This window comes from Notolepis coatsorum (assembly GCF_963971535.1).
Source record: "Notolepis coatsorum genome assembly, chromosome: 1".
Classification (NCBI taxonomy): Eukaryota; Metazoa; Chordata; class Actinopteri; order Aulopiformes; family Paralepididae; genus Notolepis; species Notolepis coatsorum.
The window spans coordinates 121,944,211-121,964,406 of record NC_140165.1 but is presented as its reverse complement, the minus strand read 5'-3'; the positions used below and the strand labels follow the sequence as shown (position 1 = coordinate 121,964,406).

Genomic DNA, 20,196 nt, shown 5'->3' with positions numbered 1-20,196 from the left:
ATACGGGACACGCTGTTATCTCAGTGAATACAGCTCTGATTATCCTAAAACTGGTAACATAGACTCCTTACCTTAGATCAGATGTTCTCCAAAAAGATTATTCCAATTCCTGATCACCATTCCAAATATCGATCGCGTTTATTTATTATTTATTGCTGCTTTCCAACTCGCGATCACTTCCCTCATCATCAGATCCCTCGCCAGCATAGTGGAGCCAGTAGGCTCCCCCCACACAGATCCACCAGTATAATCGAATGGCCTGCAGTTACACAGGGATAGATGATAGGGGGCGGTATTTTCCCCTCGGAGCTCCTAGAGGGGCTGCTGTACCAACGGGAGACTCGGTTAATGAAATATGAATTCAGATCGCAAATAAAAAAATAAAACGACAATTTGCGTCGTCGGCACTCAACGGGGGGCATGAAATAACGAGATATGTCGTCGCTGGCACTCAAAGTGTTATGTATTGTATTTTTTATGTTTTAAATATCAACATGATCTGTCCACCCTCAGTACATTTACTATCAATATAATATACTTGTCTGACTTCATCTGATCTTTCCAAACGCACACACACACAGAGAAAGGGGGAATGCCTGCCACCCCCCCCCCCTTCCCCAGTCCTCACTCTGCTGTTCTCGGTCTATGGCTCTGAACAGGGTTTAGCTTGTTAGCTTACGCTAACGTAACATTAATTTCGGTCTTTAACACAACGTGGGCATAACGGAATGGCGAGGATTGCAAAGCATGTTAGATGCATTTGACCCGTTGCGGGATAAAACAGCAAGGACTTGTTTTGGGTCGCAAAATAGGCACACTATGTACTAGGTAATGTCTACACGCATTTCAGACGCTACTGCGCTGTGCTGTAGAGCGGATACGACTCCACAGCATTATCAAAATAAGAGTATCGCAATATGAATCGATCTTTTTACGTTGCATCGATCCTATTGGATCATTGATAATAGATCGATATAGCGATCTGGATCGATGTATCGTCCCACCCCTATTCATTACTCTCTATGACTGTCTTGCACTAGCTGGTAGACCCTCCTGTATATGGCTGGTCCCTGGTCAAATACAGTTCGGAATAAATCCATAGGGAAATCTTTGTTAAATGTATTATTATTATGTACGCCCTTACTCATTTGTGTTCTACAGAGGGCGATGTAGTAAATTCAGTGACGTCACGCACTGGATTTACTACATCGCCCTCTGTAGAACACAAATGAGTAAGGGCGTATATAATAATAATACATTTAACACCCCCACTCGAACTTAGCTTATTGTGGTACAAAACAAAAATATATATATTCTCCCTATTTGGCCTTCAATACAAAATAAACAACAACAAAAAAACATTGCTTTTCTTTCACTCTAACTAAGTGCCAAACAAATACTGAGCAAACTTCTTCAGTTGTAGCTTAGTGGCTGGTTTTGTCATCACATCAGCAATCATGTTGTCAGTAGGACAATATTCCAAACATATCCTCCCACTATTCACAGTTTCTCTTATGAAGTGATATTTTATATCAATATGTTTACATCTTTGCCTGTTTACAGGATTCCTGGCTAGTGCAATATAGCTCCTTGGTTATCATCATAAACCTTGGTTTGTGCATACTGACATCCATCAATACCCTTGAGTAGCTGTTGCAAATACATACACTCCTGTATGGCTGATGCTAAGGCCATGTATTCTGCCTCGCAGGTAGAAAGTGCAACTGTTGGTTGTCTTCTACTCTTCCATGAAATGAGAGAGCTTCTCTCACTTAGACTGGCACAGTACCCTGTGGTACTATGTCTGTCTACAATGTCTGATGCCCAGTCAGCATCACTGTAGACTATTAGGCCTAGTTCACCTGTATCATTATTTTTAAAACATAAGCCACGGTCTGTTGTACCCTTAAGATACCTGAACACATGTTTTACAGCAGGGGTCAGCAACCTTTTTGACATGGAGTGCCTGTTTGAAATATAGTTGTAACTAGTGAGCCTCAACAATATTCCATGCATCGTAAAAAAATTTCCTCATAATCAGGTATTTTTAATGATAATTTTTACATTATTACATCATTATTGTTATTATTAACAATATTATTATGATGGTTGTATCAACCCTAAATCTGAGTTAGGGGGGGGGGAATGCAATGCAGACAAACAGCTGCATACAGTGCGACCATTTCACTCACATTTGCCCATTCATTTTTGGACACATCACACACCATCGGTGTGTGTACTGTACGTGTGCTGTCATAGCTCCACCTACAGGCCTAATGGAGAACACCAGGATGTGAATGGAGGGTGAATGTGAGGTATATCGTGTAAATACGTTTTGAGTGATCGCAAGACTACACTGTAAAAAAAATAATAATAAGTTACCAGAACTTACAAATATTGAGTTCAGTTACTGTGCATTAAGGTTTTCAGTTTTCAATCCATAATAAGTTAACAGAAAAATAAGTACACAACCACATTATTTCAACCTAATAAAACTATGTTTATTGTCATTGTTTTAAGAACACAAGTTGACTTGGTAATACTCACATTTTGAGTAAAAAAAAAAGGCTTTTAACATGTGCAATGGTCAATGAAATAGACAAATAAATAATAAAATGTGTTGATTAATCCCACTGGTCACAATGTTGACCGTAATAATGTTTTTGTTATAAGGCTCTGCAAATGTTACTGAATGATGTAGCAATGTATTTCCAGCTAAATTGAAATAATAAACAAATAAAGGGTCTCAATTAAATATGTGGTAGTAAAAAGAACCTGTGGGAGGATTTCAACAAGATAAATGCGACAACAGTGCAAAATATTTCACTAATATTTAAAAGCAAATTTTTTTTTTTTTTTTTTTTTTTTTATACTGCTGCCCCCTGTGCCTATGCAAATGCCCCCGCGTGCCTATGCAGGCACGTCTGCCTAGGGTTGCCTACCCCTGTTTTACAGTGTTCCAATGCTCTTCACTTGGTTCAGAAAGATGCTGGGAAAGTTTACTGACTACAAAACTTAAATCTGGTCTAGTGCATGTAGCCAAATAGATCAAACTTCCGACTGCCTCTCTATACATCCTCGGGTCTCAAAATTTTTCTGCATTTTCTGTGTATTCAAGTTTTGATTCACATGGGGTCTCTCTGGACCTACACTCTTGCATTCCAAATCTGGAGAGGATTTTGTTCACATACCTCTGTTGTGACATTGTGACTTGACCCTCTGACTGGTTAAAATCTATCCCTAGAAAATGTTTTAATTTTCCCAGATCCTTCATTTTAAACTTCTCAGCAGCATCATTTTGACACCTTTCACAACCTCCTCATTGTTACCAGCAATGATTAAATCATCAACAAATACAATTAGAATCACTTTTTCATTTTGTTTTTCCCTTGTGTATTGGCAGTTATCAGCAGGATTTTGTTCAAAACCATTCTCAGTGAGATATGCATGTAACAGAGCATTCCAGTTTCTGCCTGACTGCTTTAGACCATATAGGGATTTCTGTAATTTGCATACTAGCTTTTCTCCTGTTTCTGACTTTATCTCATAACCTTCAGGTTGTTTCACATAGACCTCACGATCAATTGGTGCATGCAGGTATGCAGTTTTGACATCCAATTGATGTAAAAATAAATCTTCCTGCACTGCCTTTTGCATGACCACTCTAAACCGTTGTCATGTCAACTGTAGGTGAGAATATTTCCTCGTAGTCAATACCTTGCTTTTGGCTGTAACCTTTTGCCACAAATCTTGCTTTACATTTGTCTGATCCATCAGGATCACTCTTGAGAGCATAGACCTACCTTGCCCCCACTGCCTTTTTGCCTGGTGGCAACTGGGTGATCTTGAATGTGTCATTCTCTTTCAGTGACTGTATTTCATCATTCATTGCGTCTACCCACAGATGTGACTTGGTTGAGCTTATGGCATCCTGGTAATTTGTGGTATGTCACAAACTGCTCTATAACAAGAGTCTACACATGTTACCAGTCTGTCTGCTGTATCCTCAGTCACATAATCCTGAAGGTACACTGGCTTTCTCCTAACTCTAGGTGGGTACCTTGTTGTTGTTTATTTTGTATTGAAGGCCAAAGAGGGAGAATATATATATATATATTTTTGTTTTGTACCACAATAAGCTAAGTTCGAGTGGGGGTGTTAAATGTATTATTATTATGTACGCCCTTACTCATTTGTGTTCTACAGAGGGCGATGTAGTAAATCCAGTACGTGACGTCACTGACGTTTCCATTCCTGTTCCGGTCTATTATTTGTCAATGATTGTTGTTGATATATATAGCGGCACTACGACCGCATCTCGCCCCGCCTGAGAAATAAATATGCCTACGAGGCTAAAGATGATCAATGAGTCAATTGAGTTCCATTCAATCGCCACCGCAACGCACTCCGTTTAACAATCTTGAGGTCCAGAGATTGAAGAGACCTACTGATTATTAAAAAAGAAGATCTGTAATTACAGAAGAAATCAGAGTGGGCAACTACTTTTTCATGGCACTGTAAATACTCTTTCTGTCTCCCTCTGTTCCAGATCCACCCAGTGACCTACTGATGATTAAAATAGAGGAGGTTCAGGACACGCTAGACCCACCCACGGATATGTCCACTGGGCTGAAGGAGGAGCCCACAGACCAGGAGACCAGTATGTTACTTTCTTTTTCTTGTCATCTTTCTTTCTCTTTCTTAGACATCTTTTTAAGTCTCTAGATGTGAGGTTAAGAATTTACCTATGCGAATTCTTAAAAATGAATATGATAATTTTTATTCTGTCACCTATTGATTAAGGCTGTAGGGTAGACGTCTGCAGGGGCCTGACATGTCTGCCCAAGCCTGTAGCATTCAGGCCCGGCCCTACACTAGCCCGAAAAGTTAAGCAATTATTCGGCCCTAGCCCGACTTAAGCCTGAGGCCAATATTACGATCTGATGACAGACATCACACACACACACACACCACACACACAGAAAGAGTCAAAAGAAGATCGGTGGTGCAGCCTTTGTAAACTACGCCCCAAAACTGTGGAACACGTTACCCAACAATATTAGGGAAGCCATTACATTAGAGATTTTTAAAAGGCACCTTAAAACTCATTTAAATCTCTTTACCAAAGCATTTGACTGACTTTACACTATTATACTGTACTATTTCTCTGTGATTGACATTGCACTATTTATCTGTTTTATTCCCGATGTTTTTATGTTTTTATTCTCCTTTATTTTATATATCCGAGGATTTTATAGTATGTCTGCACTTTATGTGCTCATTTCATCATTCATGTCTTTTACATTCTACTAAAACTGAATCAAACCATAAACAAGGTGGCCTGTTGGGATGTTAGATCCTAATGTGAAAAACTGTGATTTTATATGTCTGCTCATTTTACTTATTTGTATCACTATCCGCTGGGTGCATACTATAACCTTATCATGTTTTGTAACAGATTACAGAAGCCTATTGGAACGTGAGGTTCTGATATGAATTGATTAATATATCTGCATTATTTTATCCCACTTTATGCTTGGCTCTTGCTGCTTGTTTTACACAGATTTTATGTTTTTCTTACTGATGTAAAGCACTTTGAACTGCAATCCCCTGTATGAAAGGTGCTATACAAATAAAGTTATTATTAGTATGTTGAGTTGTGTGTCCCTCTGTCCCAGATCCACCCAGAGACCTACTGATTGTTAAAAAAGAAGATCAGGACATGCTAGAGCCACCCAAGGAGACTTCCTTTGAGATGAAGGAGGAGCCCACAGACCACCAGGATATCAGTATGTTGTTTCTTTCTCTTATCTTGATTTAGTCTTCTCCTTCCTCTGCTCCAGCATGTTTGTATGTCTCAGTCTTTGTCTCCATTGCTTTCTCTCCTCTCATTCTTTAATGTCTTTTAAACAGTATTTATCAGGTAACTATATTAACTCTTTTTTCATGAAACCAACTGACCATGATGAACTATTCAACATTATCATGAATATGAAAGACACTCGCACAGCCGGTGCTGATGGAATATGCAGCAAAATCTTAATAGGCATAGCCAATATTATAGTCAGACCACTCGCTCACTGTATCAATTGTTAAGCTGCAAATAAGACAACCGTTATCTTTCATTCATGTTTATTTCACGCTCCACAGCGTAGTGGCCACAGCCTTCCTCCAGTCCGAAACCAGTGACGCGCAACAACAGCGCCCATTCACCTTTATACAGATTACCGTAATGGCTGCAGTAGAAGTGAATTTAACAATCTCACTCTTTTTTTTTTAAACAAACAATAGACTGCAAGGATATTTCAAGAAAACAAAATACACCCAAATCTCACTCTCTTTTTCTTTTAAACAAATAATACACTGCACGGATATTACAAGAAAAAAAAATAGACTGCAAGGATATTTCAAGAAAACAAAAAAAAATAAACTCAGTCATCATAACCAGTTATTCAGTAATCTAGCTTCCACTGTCCATTCTTCAGTGCTTTAAGCAGCACAAGGGAAGATGCTCCCTTTTTGGTCAGACAGTTTGCCAGCTGGTCCTTCGTGGTAGACCACAGAATCCGTTGGATCCTTTTGTCCTGGATAAGTTCTTTAATTCCACTTATTTCCAGTCTCAGTCGTTTCTCAGTCACTGACTTGGTGGATTTGATAGCCTCCACAAGGGAGAAGTTGTCTGTAACACACATCACAGGTAGGGTGCGCTGTTTGACCATACCTGTGGTAAGTTCAGAGTAGAGGGAGGACAAAAATATGGCATTATCAATACCATCAGCCAGGGCTAGTGTCTCTCCTGCCAGCGTGCTCCGAACCACTCTTCTGATCCTTTTTGATTTCCAGCAGATTGGAGAGAATCGTCCTTTCTCACCCATCAGAACGATGAGATGCCCTCCTTGTGTTCCCCCATCTGGGAGGTTTCCCATGGATGCGTCGCTGAAAACAACAAGCTTCAAAGAGTCCTCCTTTCCTAAGTTGTGAAACTTCAGGGTGACATGTTCTGATTTCAGTTTTCGTACTACCTTATTTGCGTCATGCATAGTTTGCACAGTAGCATGTTTTAGATTGGCTGCAAGGACACATGTATCAAACATGATATCTGGCCTACTCTGTCTAGCCACCCACAAGAGTTGTCCTATTTTTGACCTTAGGTTGTCAGTCTCACACTCTGTGAGAAGAGCATCACGGTGCAACGCTCTTGATGGGTCTATGAGAATGGGCTGAAGGTTCTTTATGTAGATCTCCTGTTGCACAAGCACTTCTCCACCTACTGTAGAGAGTTCCATCCCCACATAGCGAAAGTTGTCTTGTTCCTCACGTCCCACCTGGAAAACTGTTTTGAGGTGGGGAATGGTCGTCGTGGCAAATGTGTGTGAGCCACCCCAGATGAAATCATCCACATGACAGGCAAGAACACCAGTCACAATACAGTTTTCATCAAGCCAGTAGAATACAGCAGGATCAACTTGTGACATAGTGGCCCCTGTTTTGATCATCGTTGCTTTCACTCTGTTGTACCAGTAGAGAGAGGCATCAGCAAGTCCATAGACACACTTCAGCTTCCACAGTGTCCCCTCCCTTTTAGCCTCAGGAGGAGGGCGGATGTGTATATCCCGAGACGGCTCCATTCCTTGAAGAAAAGCTGACTTTATGTCCATAGAGTTCAATGTCCATTTTTTCTGACACAGAACTGACATGAGTAATCTAAGGGACTCTGATGAGCATGTAGGCGAGTCTTGTTTCGCCTTATCAAATGATACACCCTCTGTTTCTAATACAACATTTTCCTGCATATCAGAGCATAGTTCTACACCATCTAGTTCTACACCATCTAGTGGCTTAACCTGAAAATTGTGTACTTTAGTAAGATCAACTGACCCCATAGTACCGGTGATGTCAAAAGGTTCTAGGTACTGTAGGTTGTACCAGTTGCTGTTTTTTCCTGTAGCCTTTCCTGCTCGTCCCATCACTTTAGCTGTGTGAGAAACACCTGTTACATTATCCACAAAGCTGATTGTCTGACCGGCTTTTACCTTTATACCGGTCTGGTAATAATCGTCTTGATTGATCCCATTAGGATTATCTATATCCTGGTTTGCTACACCCGCTGCCTCTACGTCATTATTCATGTCACCATTTATATCACCATCAGTAACAGGCATGTCCCCACTGTTACTATTCATACCATTGTCAGTAACAGGCACATTACTATCACTAACGGATACATCGATATTGTCCACTGTATTACTTTCCCCAGGGTGCACTTTTCGCAGCCTAGATTGATGAACCCTGACATTTGTCCCACCATGACGTACAAAAATCACCACCCCATCTTGCCCTATCACAACCCCAGGGCCTTTCCATGATTCAACACAGTCTGTCCTTTTGTAGAACACTTTGTCTCCCGTTTCATATGCTTCACTTGGGGACTCTTTATCCAGTATGTTCAGACAGTAGTGTCCAGATGAAGTCAACTCCAGAGCTACTGGTTTCTGAAACATTATAGCTGTATCGTTTTCCAAGTTCAACACAGCTCCTGCTCTCTTTAGCGAAGTTTTACTGAGCAGTAAAGGGATGTCAAATGAGACTACCTCTGTTTCAATACAACATTTTGTTTCTCCTATCTTGGCTGGTATCTTGACCTTTTTCGTAGAATGTACAACTCGCCCATCCCCAAACTTAAAAGGTTTGCTACTCTCTGTGCTAACCAACCTTTTGACTTGTTTCTCATTTAGTCCCCCAACATAGTTATCCAGCCATTTTTCACCACATACAGTCCGTGTACATGCCGTATCAATGACAGCCGTTCCCAGAGCCTCAACCATGAATATTTCTTCATCTGATTCCTTAGAAAAAAGTGTTATATTACACTCATCTGGTTCTTCTTTTTCTTCCATCACCTGTACATATTCTTTCTTGTTTGGGCAATCTTTCACCCAGTGGAATGTGCTCTGACAAATCCCACACTTCGTTCGTCTTCCAAATTTATCAAGCGGATTTGTGCCTGCGAATGGTCCTCTAACTTGTCCACTTTGAGATTGCGGCTGCTCCCGCCTCTGCTGCTCTCGTCTCTGATCTGTGTAAAAAGCTGCATCTTGCTTCACAGTAATGCCCCCAGCCTTTTTCTCCGTTTTTTTCTCAAAATACGTTTCAGTCCTGACTTCATATCAACAAAGGTGTGCTTACCACAGGCAGTCAATGCCAGCTGTTTGTCTTTGATGTCGAGGCCCGCTGTATCCAGTAGTTTGAATGCCAAAACAGCGTCAGGTAGAACCATGTCGAATTTCTTGATCCGGTTGTACTTCTGTTCAAAATCAACAATATAGTCCACCATAGAGACGCCATCTCCTCGCGAAATCTGATCAAACTCCGAATAGGCTTCGTAAGCCCGGTCCTTCTCTTCTCTCAAAAACACCCTGTCAAGTTCCCAAATCAAGGTTGCCATTCCATCATCCTTATTTAGATCATCGACAGGTATTTCCAACGCAGTATCCCTCGCCCTACCGTCAACGATAGAGCAACAGCCAACGCTTGTTTCTTCTTGGCTAAATCCGTCACCCGACTCCACATCTCCACTTCATTCTTCCACTTCTCAAAAGACGTCTTTTCGTCCAGTCCAGGCGGCTGCCTGTAGTTAACGTTAGAGGCCGACATCCTCTGCTACCATGTTAAGCTGCAAATAAGACAACCGTTATCTTTCATTCATGTTTATTTCACGCTCCACAGCGTAGTGGCCACAGCCTTCCTCCAGTCCGAAACCAGTGACGCGCAACAACAGCGCCCATTCACCTTTATACAGATTACCGTAATGGCTGCAGTAGAAGTGAACTTAACATCAATTTGTCCTTACTACATGGTGTAGTGCCAAAAAACATCAAAATTGGGAGAATAATACCCATATATAAATCAGGTGACAAAAATAGTATTAATAATTACCGTCCAATATCCGTGTTACCAGCTCTATCCAAAGTTTATGAGAGAGTTGTGTACAATAGATTAAGCGAATACACCACCAAGCTAGATATACTCACCAATTCACAATACGGCCAAGGTCTGACATTGACCAAACTTGATATGCATGACCTTGGTGGGCTCTAGGTCAACTCCTGAAAAGGGGGTCAATGTCAGACTTTGCAATCAAAAGTTAGGGGGCTAATAACCCTTGCCATAATTTCAGTGCGCCCCTAACTTTTGATTGCAAGGTCTGACATTGACCCCCTTTTCAGGAGTTGACCTAGAGCCCACCAAGGTCATGCATATCAAGTTTGGTCAATGTCAGACCTTGCAATACACTGTAAGGCACTGTAAGGCTACTGTCCTCCCCCACTTCCAGTGATGAAGCTAAGCTATGCTAACGGAGCGTCTATTCCCAAAGCTAAAATGCACGCACAGAGACAAAAAAGGTATGCATCTTCTTGTCTAACTCCAGGGAAGATGTTAAATAAGCTAATTTAAAAAAAAAGTGGAGTTATCCTTTAATATGTGCGTCGGCATCCACCCTTAGCGCTTCTATTTTGCCTTCGATAGATTATTTGATAGCATCTACTTTTTCGGTTATTGTCTTCTCCATTTTTTTCATTTCATTTTTCATTTCCCGGGATGATATATTCCGTGTCTGAGGAGGTGTTTGTAGGGGTTGAACTTGAGGGGGATGCCATCACGTCAATATCCTCTGTGATTTTGCGAACGTATCCCGCGGCCATAGGGGGGTCTTCTGCGCTTGGTTTTGTAAGCGTTTTATCTTTCCTTGTTAATGGCATCTCGAATCTTTCAGTCAATATAGTTACCGTAATTCCTCTAATAGTAACCGGTATTCAATTAAAAACCGGGTCTCTATTAATGACCGGGTGCGCTGTTGAGCTAAGCAATTATAAGCCGGCCTCCTAATACAAGCCGGGTATATTTTGTTATTGTTGTTATATGCTGGCCTGGCTGTGCAGTAAATACCATATAATGCTATGGTGTTAATGTTTACCAAGAGAGTAAGCCTACCTCAGAATTGTATAAAATGAAGTTATTATTATTATTTATTATTATTATTATTATTATTATTATTATTATTATTATTATTATTATTATTATTATTATTATTATTATTATTATTATTATTATTATACCAGTATTGTGATTGCACTATTTTACTTTATTTAACTTTTTTTGACCACCTGTAATTGCATTGTTTACTACCGTATTTCATACAGTACTTGGTTTCAATAAATGAACCCAGTACATTTTACTGGGTTCAAACTGACACAAAATGTTGATTTATTCATTATGATCGGTTTGAAAATTAGAAATATAGGCCTCTCTCTTATACATGCCTCCTCCTAATACAAGCCTGGTATCCGCTACAGTTGAAACAAATACAAGCCGGGGTTACTATTAGAGGAATTACGGTAGTTGATAATCTCAGTTGATATATGCGTCAAGTTTTAAACGCATTGGTGGTTTATAAATATGTTTTTAAAATGAGAAAAAAAATAACGGGTGAGCAGCTGTGTCACATGCGACTTACACCATTCTATAGATAAACCGCAGCAAAACAAACTTCATTGTCTTCCACTCCAATTGGATGCGCGCACATCATGTGCATAAAAATAAATGGAAAGGAGCTGTCAAGAGTGGTGTCCACAAAATTCCTGGGGGTCATCATCGATGAGTCACTCAACTTCAAATGCCACATAAAATATCTACAAACTAAACTGTCCAAATATGTTGGCTTATTCTGCAAAATACGTCATTTTCTTCCCTTGCCTGCCCTTCTCACTTTATACAAACCCTGTATGAACCCCTCATTAATTACTGTAATGTCATATGGTGCAACACATACCCCAGCCATCTCAAGAAACTAGAAAGCTTACAAAAGAGGGTACTACGAGTGCTGTCATGGTCCGGGTTTAGAGCGCCCTCAAAGCCTCTGTTCCATCGCTTTGGTCTCCTGAGGCTCGCTGAATTTAACATTCATCAAAACGCATCAATTATGTATCAAGTTGTCAACAACATGAATCACAGACTGTCTGAGCTTGTCCCAGTCTGCCAACCACTGCACATCCACAACACAAGAAATAAACATCTTATATTTGGCAAGAGGAGAAGGCTCAATTGTTCTAGCCTAAGCATAGCATGCAGGGGTCCACAGATCTGGAACAAGCTTGACGGAAATCTAAAAATGACTAAAACCTTTAAAACCTTTAAAAAATCACTGAAAGAGGAACTGCTTAAATCATATCTCTAATTAAAATTATAACTTAGGAATACAATTGTCTGTATTATGTATCTCTGTTATATGTCAGTTAGTAGGTAGGTGTGTAAACCTACCCACGCTGTAATTGTTTTTGTTTTGTTTTGTTTATTGTTTTGTTGTTTATATTCTGTTTGTATCTGTGTTCAGGCTCCCTCCAAAAGCTTTAAATAGCTTCTTGGGAGACCTGGCACATGCACACAATTTGCGACATTGTTATCACATGAGGATACTCTCATGTAATGTATCGTGTGTGTGTGTGTGAATAAATTCATTCATTCATTCATTCATTCATTCAAACTCTTGTTCACATTCAGCCTAACTATTTGGACCACTTTATTCTGGTATCTCTTTTATAAATGGAACACCTTTGTCCTGGTTCCCCTGCTGGCTTGAATAGCAACCAGGAGAACTAAGCTGATAGAAGGGATCCCAACTGTGATGTATTATTAAGCCTTAGCTAAAGGGGTCAGTGGTCTTGTTTAACTTAAATAAATGTAATGGAGGAAAAGGAAGTATGTTTGATTTTAAATAAAGTTCAGTATATAAATATATTAATTTGTAAAATAATACTGTAGTATGCTGGAGTATTTCCTTAGTTGCTGTCTCCCTCTGCCCCAGATCTACCTCCAACTTTCTATCAATCATGAAAGAAGAGGCTCAGGACTCAATTACATCCTGTATTAGATTTTGTATAAAGATTAAAAAGAAAAAACATAGTGTGACATATCTGTACTAATTACAGAAGAAATCAGAAAGTGGGCAAATACTTTTTCATGCCACTGTAAATACTTTTTCTGTCTCCCTCTGTTCCAGATCCACCCAGTGACCTACTGATGATTAAAATAGAGGAGGTTCAGGACACGCTAGACCCACCCACGGATATGTCCACTGGGCTGAAGGAGGAGCCCACAGACCACCAGGAGACCAGTATGTTACTTTTCTTTTTCTTGTCATCTTTCTTTCTCTTTCTTAGACATCTTTTTAAGTCTCTAGATGTGAGGTTAAGAATTTACCTATGCAAATTCTTAAAAATGAATATGATCATTTTTATTCTGTCACCTATTGATTAAGGCTGTAGGGTAGATGTCTGCAGGGGCCTGACATGTCTGCCCCAGCCCGACCCAAGCCTGTAGCATTCAGGCCCGGCCCTACCCTAGCCCCAAAAGTTAAGCAATTATTCGGCCCTAGCCCGACTTAAGCCCGAGGCCAATATTACGATGTGATGACAGACATCACACACACACACACTACCTACGTTACACACACAAATGCTACATTACGACAACAAATGCACAATGCAATAACGACATAGCTCTGCGGCTAACAACGGCAACAATTACATGCCCACAGACATGACACTAAAGCGTACCGAAAACACTCTAACCAGCAGCCAATTAATTTGAGTAAATCAGGATGGACTCACCACTTCACTGTTAGATGAACGTCGGCAACAAAAACTTCTTGCGTTGAATAACTTTAACAAAACTCACAAATCTTCGCCAACCGGCTAAATCCAAGAACAATCATGCAAAACGTTTTACCGTTTATTCCACTCTGCTGTACATTTGCGGGCGCTCTGAAGGAAAATAATGGCATCCACCGTTGATGGCTTCAGCGCTGTTCTCCTCTCTTCTCCTCCAGCATTCTCCCTGCGGTGCTGAAATATCGCTCGCTCGAGCTGCTGCTTGCGGGTATACTCAACACATAGCAACGCAAGTCTAGCTAGCAAAGGCAGCTTCTCCATCTCAGACACGCACGCTCTCAGCGGTCTAGCTTGTTGCTTTGATGGAAACACAACGCAAGGGCCTGATCGTGTGTGCGCGCACGACTCGTGTGTGTAAAATGAAGCGAGACAAATAAAAGGAGCCCTACCCGAACCCCATCTATGCATAAATAAATCATCCCGGCCCTAATCTGCCCATGGTGTCGCGCTCCCCAAACCACCTTTTCAAGTGGTCCCGGTTATCCGTCCCCGGGGACGGAACGCAGTGTTCTCATTACACTACTTTTTGGGCAATCGTGCTCCGAAACGGCCCCGGATGCCTAGTGAGAAAGCACCCTCAGATTCCTTTACCAAGAGCTTGGTGTAGAGCAGGAGGAATCCTAATTCCCAAGGAGAAAGAGTCCTCACTGCCAGTTTCTAACCATATCCCTCTTGAATGTAGAAGGTAAGATTTTCTTTAGTATAGTGGCACAGAGGCTAGCAAACCACCTAGAAAGGAATAGTTTAATAGATACCATACTGCAGAAAGCACACAAGTATGATATGGTGCCAGATTCACCCAAGATAGAGAAAAGAGATTAGCAGGTGGTATTTTTAGATCTGGCAAATGCGTTTGTTTCAGTACCGCATAGCCTTATTTGGAGTGCGTTTGTTTTCTCTAGAGTGCCAGGGGTGATTGTAAACTTGGTGAAAGCATACTTCCAAGATATTATAATGTGCTTTAGTACTAGTACAACAGCATGGCAGAGACTAGAGATAGGCATTATGACAATGTGTATTATTTCACCACTAGCATTCAGAATGGTGATAGCAGTAATTATTGGAGCCTCAAAGTGGGTGGTAGGTGGGGAGAGAGGGCAGGGCCTGTTAGGGCTCACATGGATGACATAACAGTAGTGACCAGGACACTTGTACCTTGTACAAAAAGGTTACTAGAGAAGTGAAATGATAAGTGAATGAAGGAGGAATCAGACCAGCAGGACCTCTGTAAGTCAGAACAAGACTTCCTACTGAAGATACAGTACTTTAGTTTACTCTCCAGACCCAGAAGTAAATAAAGACTAGTATGTTGAGTTGTGTTTCCCTCTGTCCCAGATCCACCCAGAGACCTACTGATTGTTAAAAAAGAAGATCAGGACGCGCTAGAGCCGCCCAAGGAGACTTCCTTTGAGATGAAGGAGGAGCCCACAGACCACCAGGATATCAGTATGTTGTTTCTTTCTCTTATCTTGATTTAGTCTTCTCCTTCCTCTGCTCCAGCATGTTTGTATGTCTCAGTCTTTGTCACCATTGCTTTCTCTCCTCTCATTCTTTAATTTGATCAAACTCTTGTTCACATTCAGCCTAACTATTTGGAGCACTTTATTCTTGTAGCTCTTTTATAAATGGAACAGCTTTGTCCTGGTTCCCCTGCTGGATTGAATAGCAACCTGGAGAATTAAGCTGATGATAGTCCGGTTAACTCGCCTATGCTTGAGCGCCAATCACGAGTATAGTCTGGTTTTAATCGTTATTTCTTTTATTAGCGATATCCATTCATTTTCGTCCATCCAACCTGATGTTATCGTTGGGAATGGGTCTGAGCTCGCAAAAGGGCAAATACCGCCACCTATCGTCTCCCGGATGGTATTGCACATCATTGGATTGGCTGGGACTGTGCATAAAAAAAGTATCGTTATACCACATTGACTGGGGACACTGAGCAGCGTGGATTATGTGTTTTGGATATATAACGTTGGATCAATAAACGCGATCAATATTTGGAATGTCGATCAGGAATTGGATTATTCTTTTTGCAGGACATCAGATGTGAGGTAAGGACTCTATGTTACCAACCTTGGGTCAATCAGATTATTTCACAGCGATCACAACGTGTGTGTGTGTACGTGCCGTTGGCGCCGACCAATGCACGGATAAGCGATTTTCAGCCCGCTTCTGTATCGTGCATGAGGACACATACTATCGATAATCTAGCATTTATTTGAAAAGATTCATAAATCAGCCGAAAAATGACAACGTGTTTTGTGTATTCCACTAAAGGGCTATTATCCCGGCTTTCTCTGGAATGACTAGAAATCACAAACTATACTCGTATTCAAAACGGTATAAAACGGAAATGTACAGATGAAAAAACTATCTGTTTTGTACATGTTGACTGCAAGCAACTCATTGATAAGCGACATGTGTATTAGACCCATAGCCATAATTTAAGATATATTTTAAGCACTCGCAAATCTCCCCGTCCTCCCATTGATTAAAGCGGTGGCCATCTATACCTATATTCGCCATATAGCTCCGGCACTGAATGTGTTAAAGGGGCTATGTACTGGTATTCCTAGCAACTTTACACAATTCCTGTTAGTCTATTGAAGACATCTGTAAGGTTTTTTTCAAAAATATGCATTGTTTTATATTTCTAATCAAGTACTCAAAACCATCATTTTTCAGCTCCAAGATTTCAGGCTGTTATGGCCTGGCTCCGCCCATAAGCACTTTGAGTGACAGTCAGTCCACACAGTCTGCGACTGGTATGAATGAATGAATGAAAATGAATGAATAGACAGAGAGAGAGGTAGACAGAGAGAGAGAGAAAAAAAAGATAGGCCGTCTCTTCCTTTCGTTTTCTCTCTCCCTGCAGGGCAGATTGAAACCAGACACCTCTGCATACTCTGGAGGGAGAGAGAGAGAGAGAGAGGGGGGGGGGGGTGCGAGAGAGAGAGAGATAGAGAGAAAAAAAAGATAGGCCGTCTCTTCCTTTCGTTTTTTTCTCTCCCTGCAGGGCAGATTGAATCTAAGCATGAATAAAGGGAAGATGATTAAACAGAAGGTTTTGTAGATACAGTACTGAATTCTGCCATCCGGACACATGCAATTTGAAATATGATTATAGAATATAAAATATCAGGCTTAAAATGGTTATGCGATTAATTAGATTAATTAATTACAAATCCTGTAATTAATTAGATAATTTCTTTTAATCGCCTGACAGCACTAATACCATTATAAACCTCTTACATAGAAACTAAAGCTGAATATAATAACCAATTATCTTTCTCTCCTTCCTCTGACACTCTTCTCCATCCAGATAGCTGTCCTGTCAGGCCTGGGAAGAAACCAAGAGGCTTGGATGGAAGAAAAGGTCTCTGCTGTGACCAGTGTGGGAAGAGCTTTAGTCATCAGAGTAATCTGAAATCACACCAGAGAATTCACACAGGAGAGAAGCCCTACTCCTGTGACCAGTGTGGGAAGAGATTTAGTCAACGAGGTCATCTGCAATCACACCAGAGAATTCACACAGGAGAGAAGCCCTACTCCTGTGGTCAGTGTGGAAAGGGCTTTACTCTGCAACAGAGTCTGAAACAACATCAGAGAATTCACACAGGAGAGAAGCCCTACTCCTGTAACCAGTGTGAGAAGAGCTTTAGTGATCCGAGTAATCTGAAATCACACCAGAGAATTCACACAGGAGAGAAGCCCTACTCCTGTGGCCAGTGTGGACAGGGCTTTACTCTGCAACACAGTCTGAAAAGACACCAGAGAATCCACACAGGAGAGAAGCCCTACTCCTGTGATCAGTGTGGACAGGGCTTTACTCAGCAACAGAATCTGCAAGCACACCAGAGAATTCACACAGGAGAGAAGCCCTACTCCTGTGATCAGTGTGGACAGGGCTTTACTCAGCAACAGAATCTGCAATCACACCAGAGAATTCACACAAGAGAGAAGCCCTACTCCTGTGGCCAGTGTGGACAGGCCTTTACTCTGCAACACAGTCTGAAAAGACACCAGAGAATTCACACAGGAGAGAAGCCCTACTCCTGTGATCAGTGTGGAAAGGGCTTTAGTCATCTGATTAGTCTGCAATCACACCAGAGAATTCACACCAGAGACACATTCTTAGAGTAGAGAAACCTGCTGTAGCCACTGTTGGAAGAGTTCCACTCATAAAATTATATCTATAAAGATGATCTCTTTATAGATCTGTCAAAAGAGTTTGATACAAGTGCTTCACGGCAGTACAAATAGATATAAAATTAGCATAACATAGACGCAAAGCAATGCAGAGAATATGAAGAATGGTAAAAGCAATGCAGGTAATAACAATATAAATAGTAACTCAATAGTCTTCCCCATTAGATTGTTATGAAACACTTTGAAGTTACTTCATCTGTCCGTTTTGATTGATTATCCTGTCATTAATTTAGTTCCATTGTATATCACCCTGTTTGTTTGTTTTTGCATTTCTTGTATTGTGTTAATCCTGTTCTACAGTCATACGCAGTATTTAGTTAATCCTGTTCTACAGTCATCCATAGTATTTAGTTAATCCTGTTCTACAGTCATCCGCAGTATTTTGTTAATCCTGTTCTACCGTCATCCATAGTATTTTGTTAATCCTGTTCTACAGTCATCCATAGTATTTTGATAATCCTGTTCTACAGTCATCCATAGTATTTAGTTAATCCTGTTCTACAGTCATCCATAGTATTTTGATAATCCTGTTCTACAGTCATCCATAGTATTTAGTTAATCCTGTTCTACAGTCATCCGCAGTATTTAGTCAATCCTGTTCTACAGTCATCCATAGTATTTTGTTAATCCTGTTCTACCGTCATCCATAGTATTTAGTTAATCCTGTTCTACAGTCATCCATAGTATTTAGTAATCCTGTTCTACACTAAGCACAACCACCAAAAGCATGTGTTGTGCATGCACACACGCATACACGTACACACACGCACAGAGTGGGTGTGCCAATGTTGGGATGCAAACAGTTTTACAACAGCGTGTGAACAAGAATCATGACTTCAAGGGGCGATCGATAGAAAAAAAGTCATAAATAAAATAAGATTTATCAATAAGCTTGTGCAATCTTGTTTTGTCTTCAGTTGCAAAGAAATTTGAAATTCCTAGTACCTTGGACTTAAAGGTCTATGATGACTTAAAACACTGAAGTCGACAAGGAGGCGTTTCAGTTTGTTATAAAGAAACCAGACATGGGTGTGTTGGAGATTTGTTCACCCCAAGTTGCTTATTAACATGGAGCCTATAGCCTCATCCAAAATGTCACACAGGTACTGTATATGTTTGTACTTGAAATTATCTTTGTTTCTATACGCCCAATGTAATGTAACATAGTAAAAAAAAATTAAAAAAAAACACGTCTGAGGAAGAACTTGCTTGGTGTGGATCCTTCCTAATCTAATGTGATCTTTTTACATTACACTGGTCACAAACATTCCTCTCTTGCTAATCACACTTGGTATATGTCTACGTGATTGTTAGATTCAGTGAGCCCCTCTGCAAACAACTCCATTATATACAAAAATCACCATGACTTCAAGGCTTCATGGGGAGAGTAATCGATAGAAAAAAGGTCATAAATAAAAGACAATTACATTTTGGCCTCTGTAAAGTGACAGCAGCATCTGTTAGGGATAGCTCACCCAAAAAAGAAATCTATCAATTACACACCCCATGAATCCTTGAATTCATGGAGATTTGTTTGTTTGTCGCATTCCTGAGCCAATAATTCAAGCCAGTCATCAAATTATTGGCTCAGGAATGCAACAAAAATAAATCACCATGACTTCAATTAAGGCTTCATGGGGAGAGTAATCGATCAATTACATTTTGGCCTCTGTAAAGTGACAGCAGCATCTGTTCACCCCAAAGAAATAAAAGAAAACTAATAGTGTTCATCCCCAGTGCAATAGTTCAAGAGCTTAGTGATTTTCTCTTCCTTTTTTAAATCACAGGAAACAGTATGGAACAATAAATGAGCTTGAATCGTCATCACTGTATGACATCTGTATATCGAATGCTTTGTAAAACAAAAGCTCTTTGACATCAACTACATGAGGTCCATCTGTAGTACACACAACTTTAAATGCATAAAAATGGTCATCCAGAGACACGGTTTGTAGTGCAAATGTAAACAACAGTAACCTCTCATCTTTAAGAACAACACGTGGATTTTGTTTTTTAAAGAAATTATGCTTCGCTTCATAGCGCATGCACCAGACATGCAAAAGTGGTCAAATTTTACGAATACATGTAGGATAGTGCACCATAAAATGATGTTTTGGTAGTAGCCTCCTGTTGGGAAACAAATGCTTGAATAACCCGTGGTGCTCTGCAATCAAGTGTTTTAAATAAATAGTAATGCCAGTTGATAACCTGGGAGAAAATACAATATCTGCTATTTGAAGCAACAGCAGAAGCAAAT

At 40.4% G+C, this 20,196-nt stretch overlaps 1 protein-coding gene across 2 annotated transcripts in view; it reads left to right on the top strand.

The window, feature by feature from the left end:
• LOC311230758 (uncharacterized protein) overlaps positions 1–19,132 on the top strand; it is a 29,899-nt gene extending 10,767 nt beyond the window's left edge. Inside the window, exons 5-9 of one of the 2 annotated variants that reach the window (XM_084317116.1) lie at positions 4,550–4,660; positions 5,679–5,789; positions 13,058–13,171; positions 15,063–15,173; positions 17,053–19,132. In XM_084317116.1, the coding sequence (XP_084173242.1) occupies positions 4,550–4,660; positions 5,679–5,789; positions 13,058–13,171; positions 15,063–15,173; positions 17,053–17,873 (1,268 nt within the window). In that variant the 3' untranslated portion in view covers positions 17,874–19,132. The remainder of the gene's footprint in view (positions 1–4,549; positions 4,661–5,678; positions 5,790–13,057; positions 13,172–15,062; positions 15,174–17,052) is intronic. The other variant, XM_084317117.1, reaches the window with a different exon arrangement.
• The last annotated feature ends 1,064 nt before the right edge of the window (positions 19,133–20,196 follow it).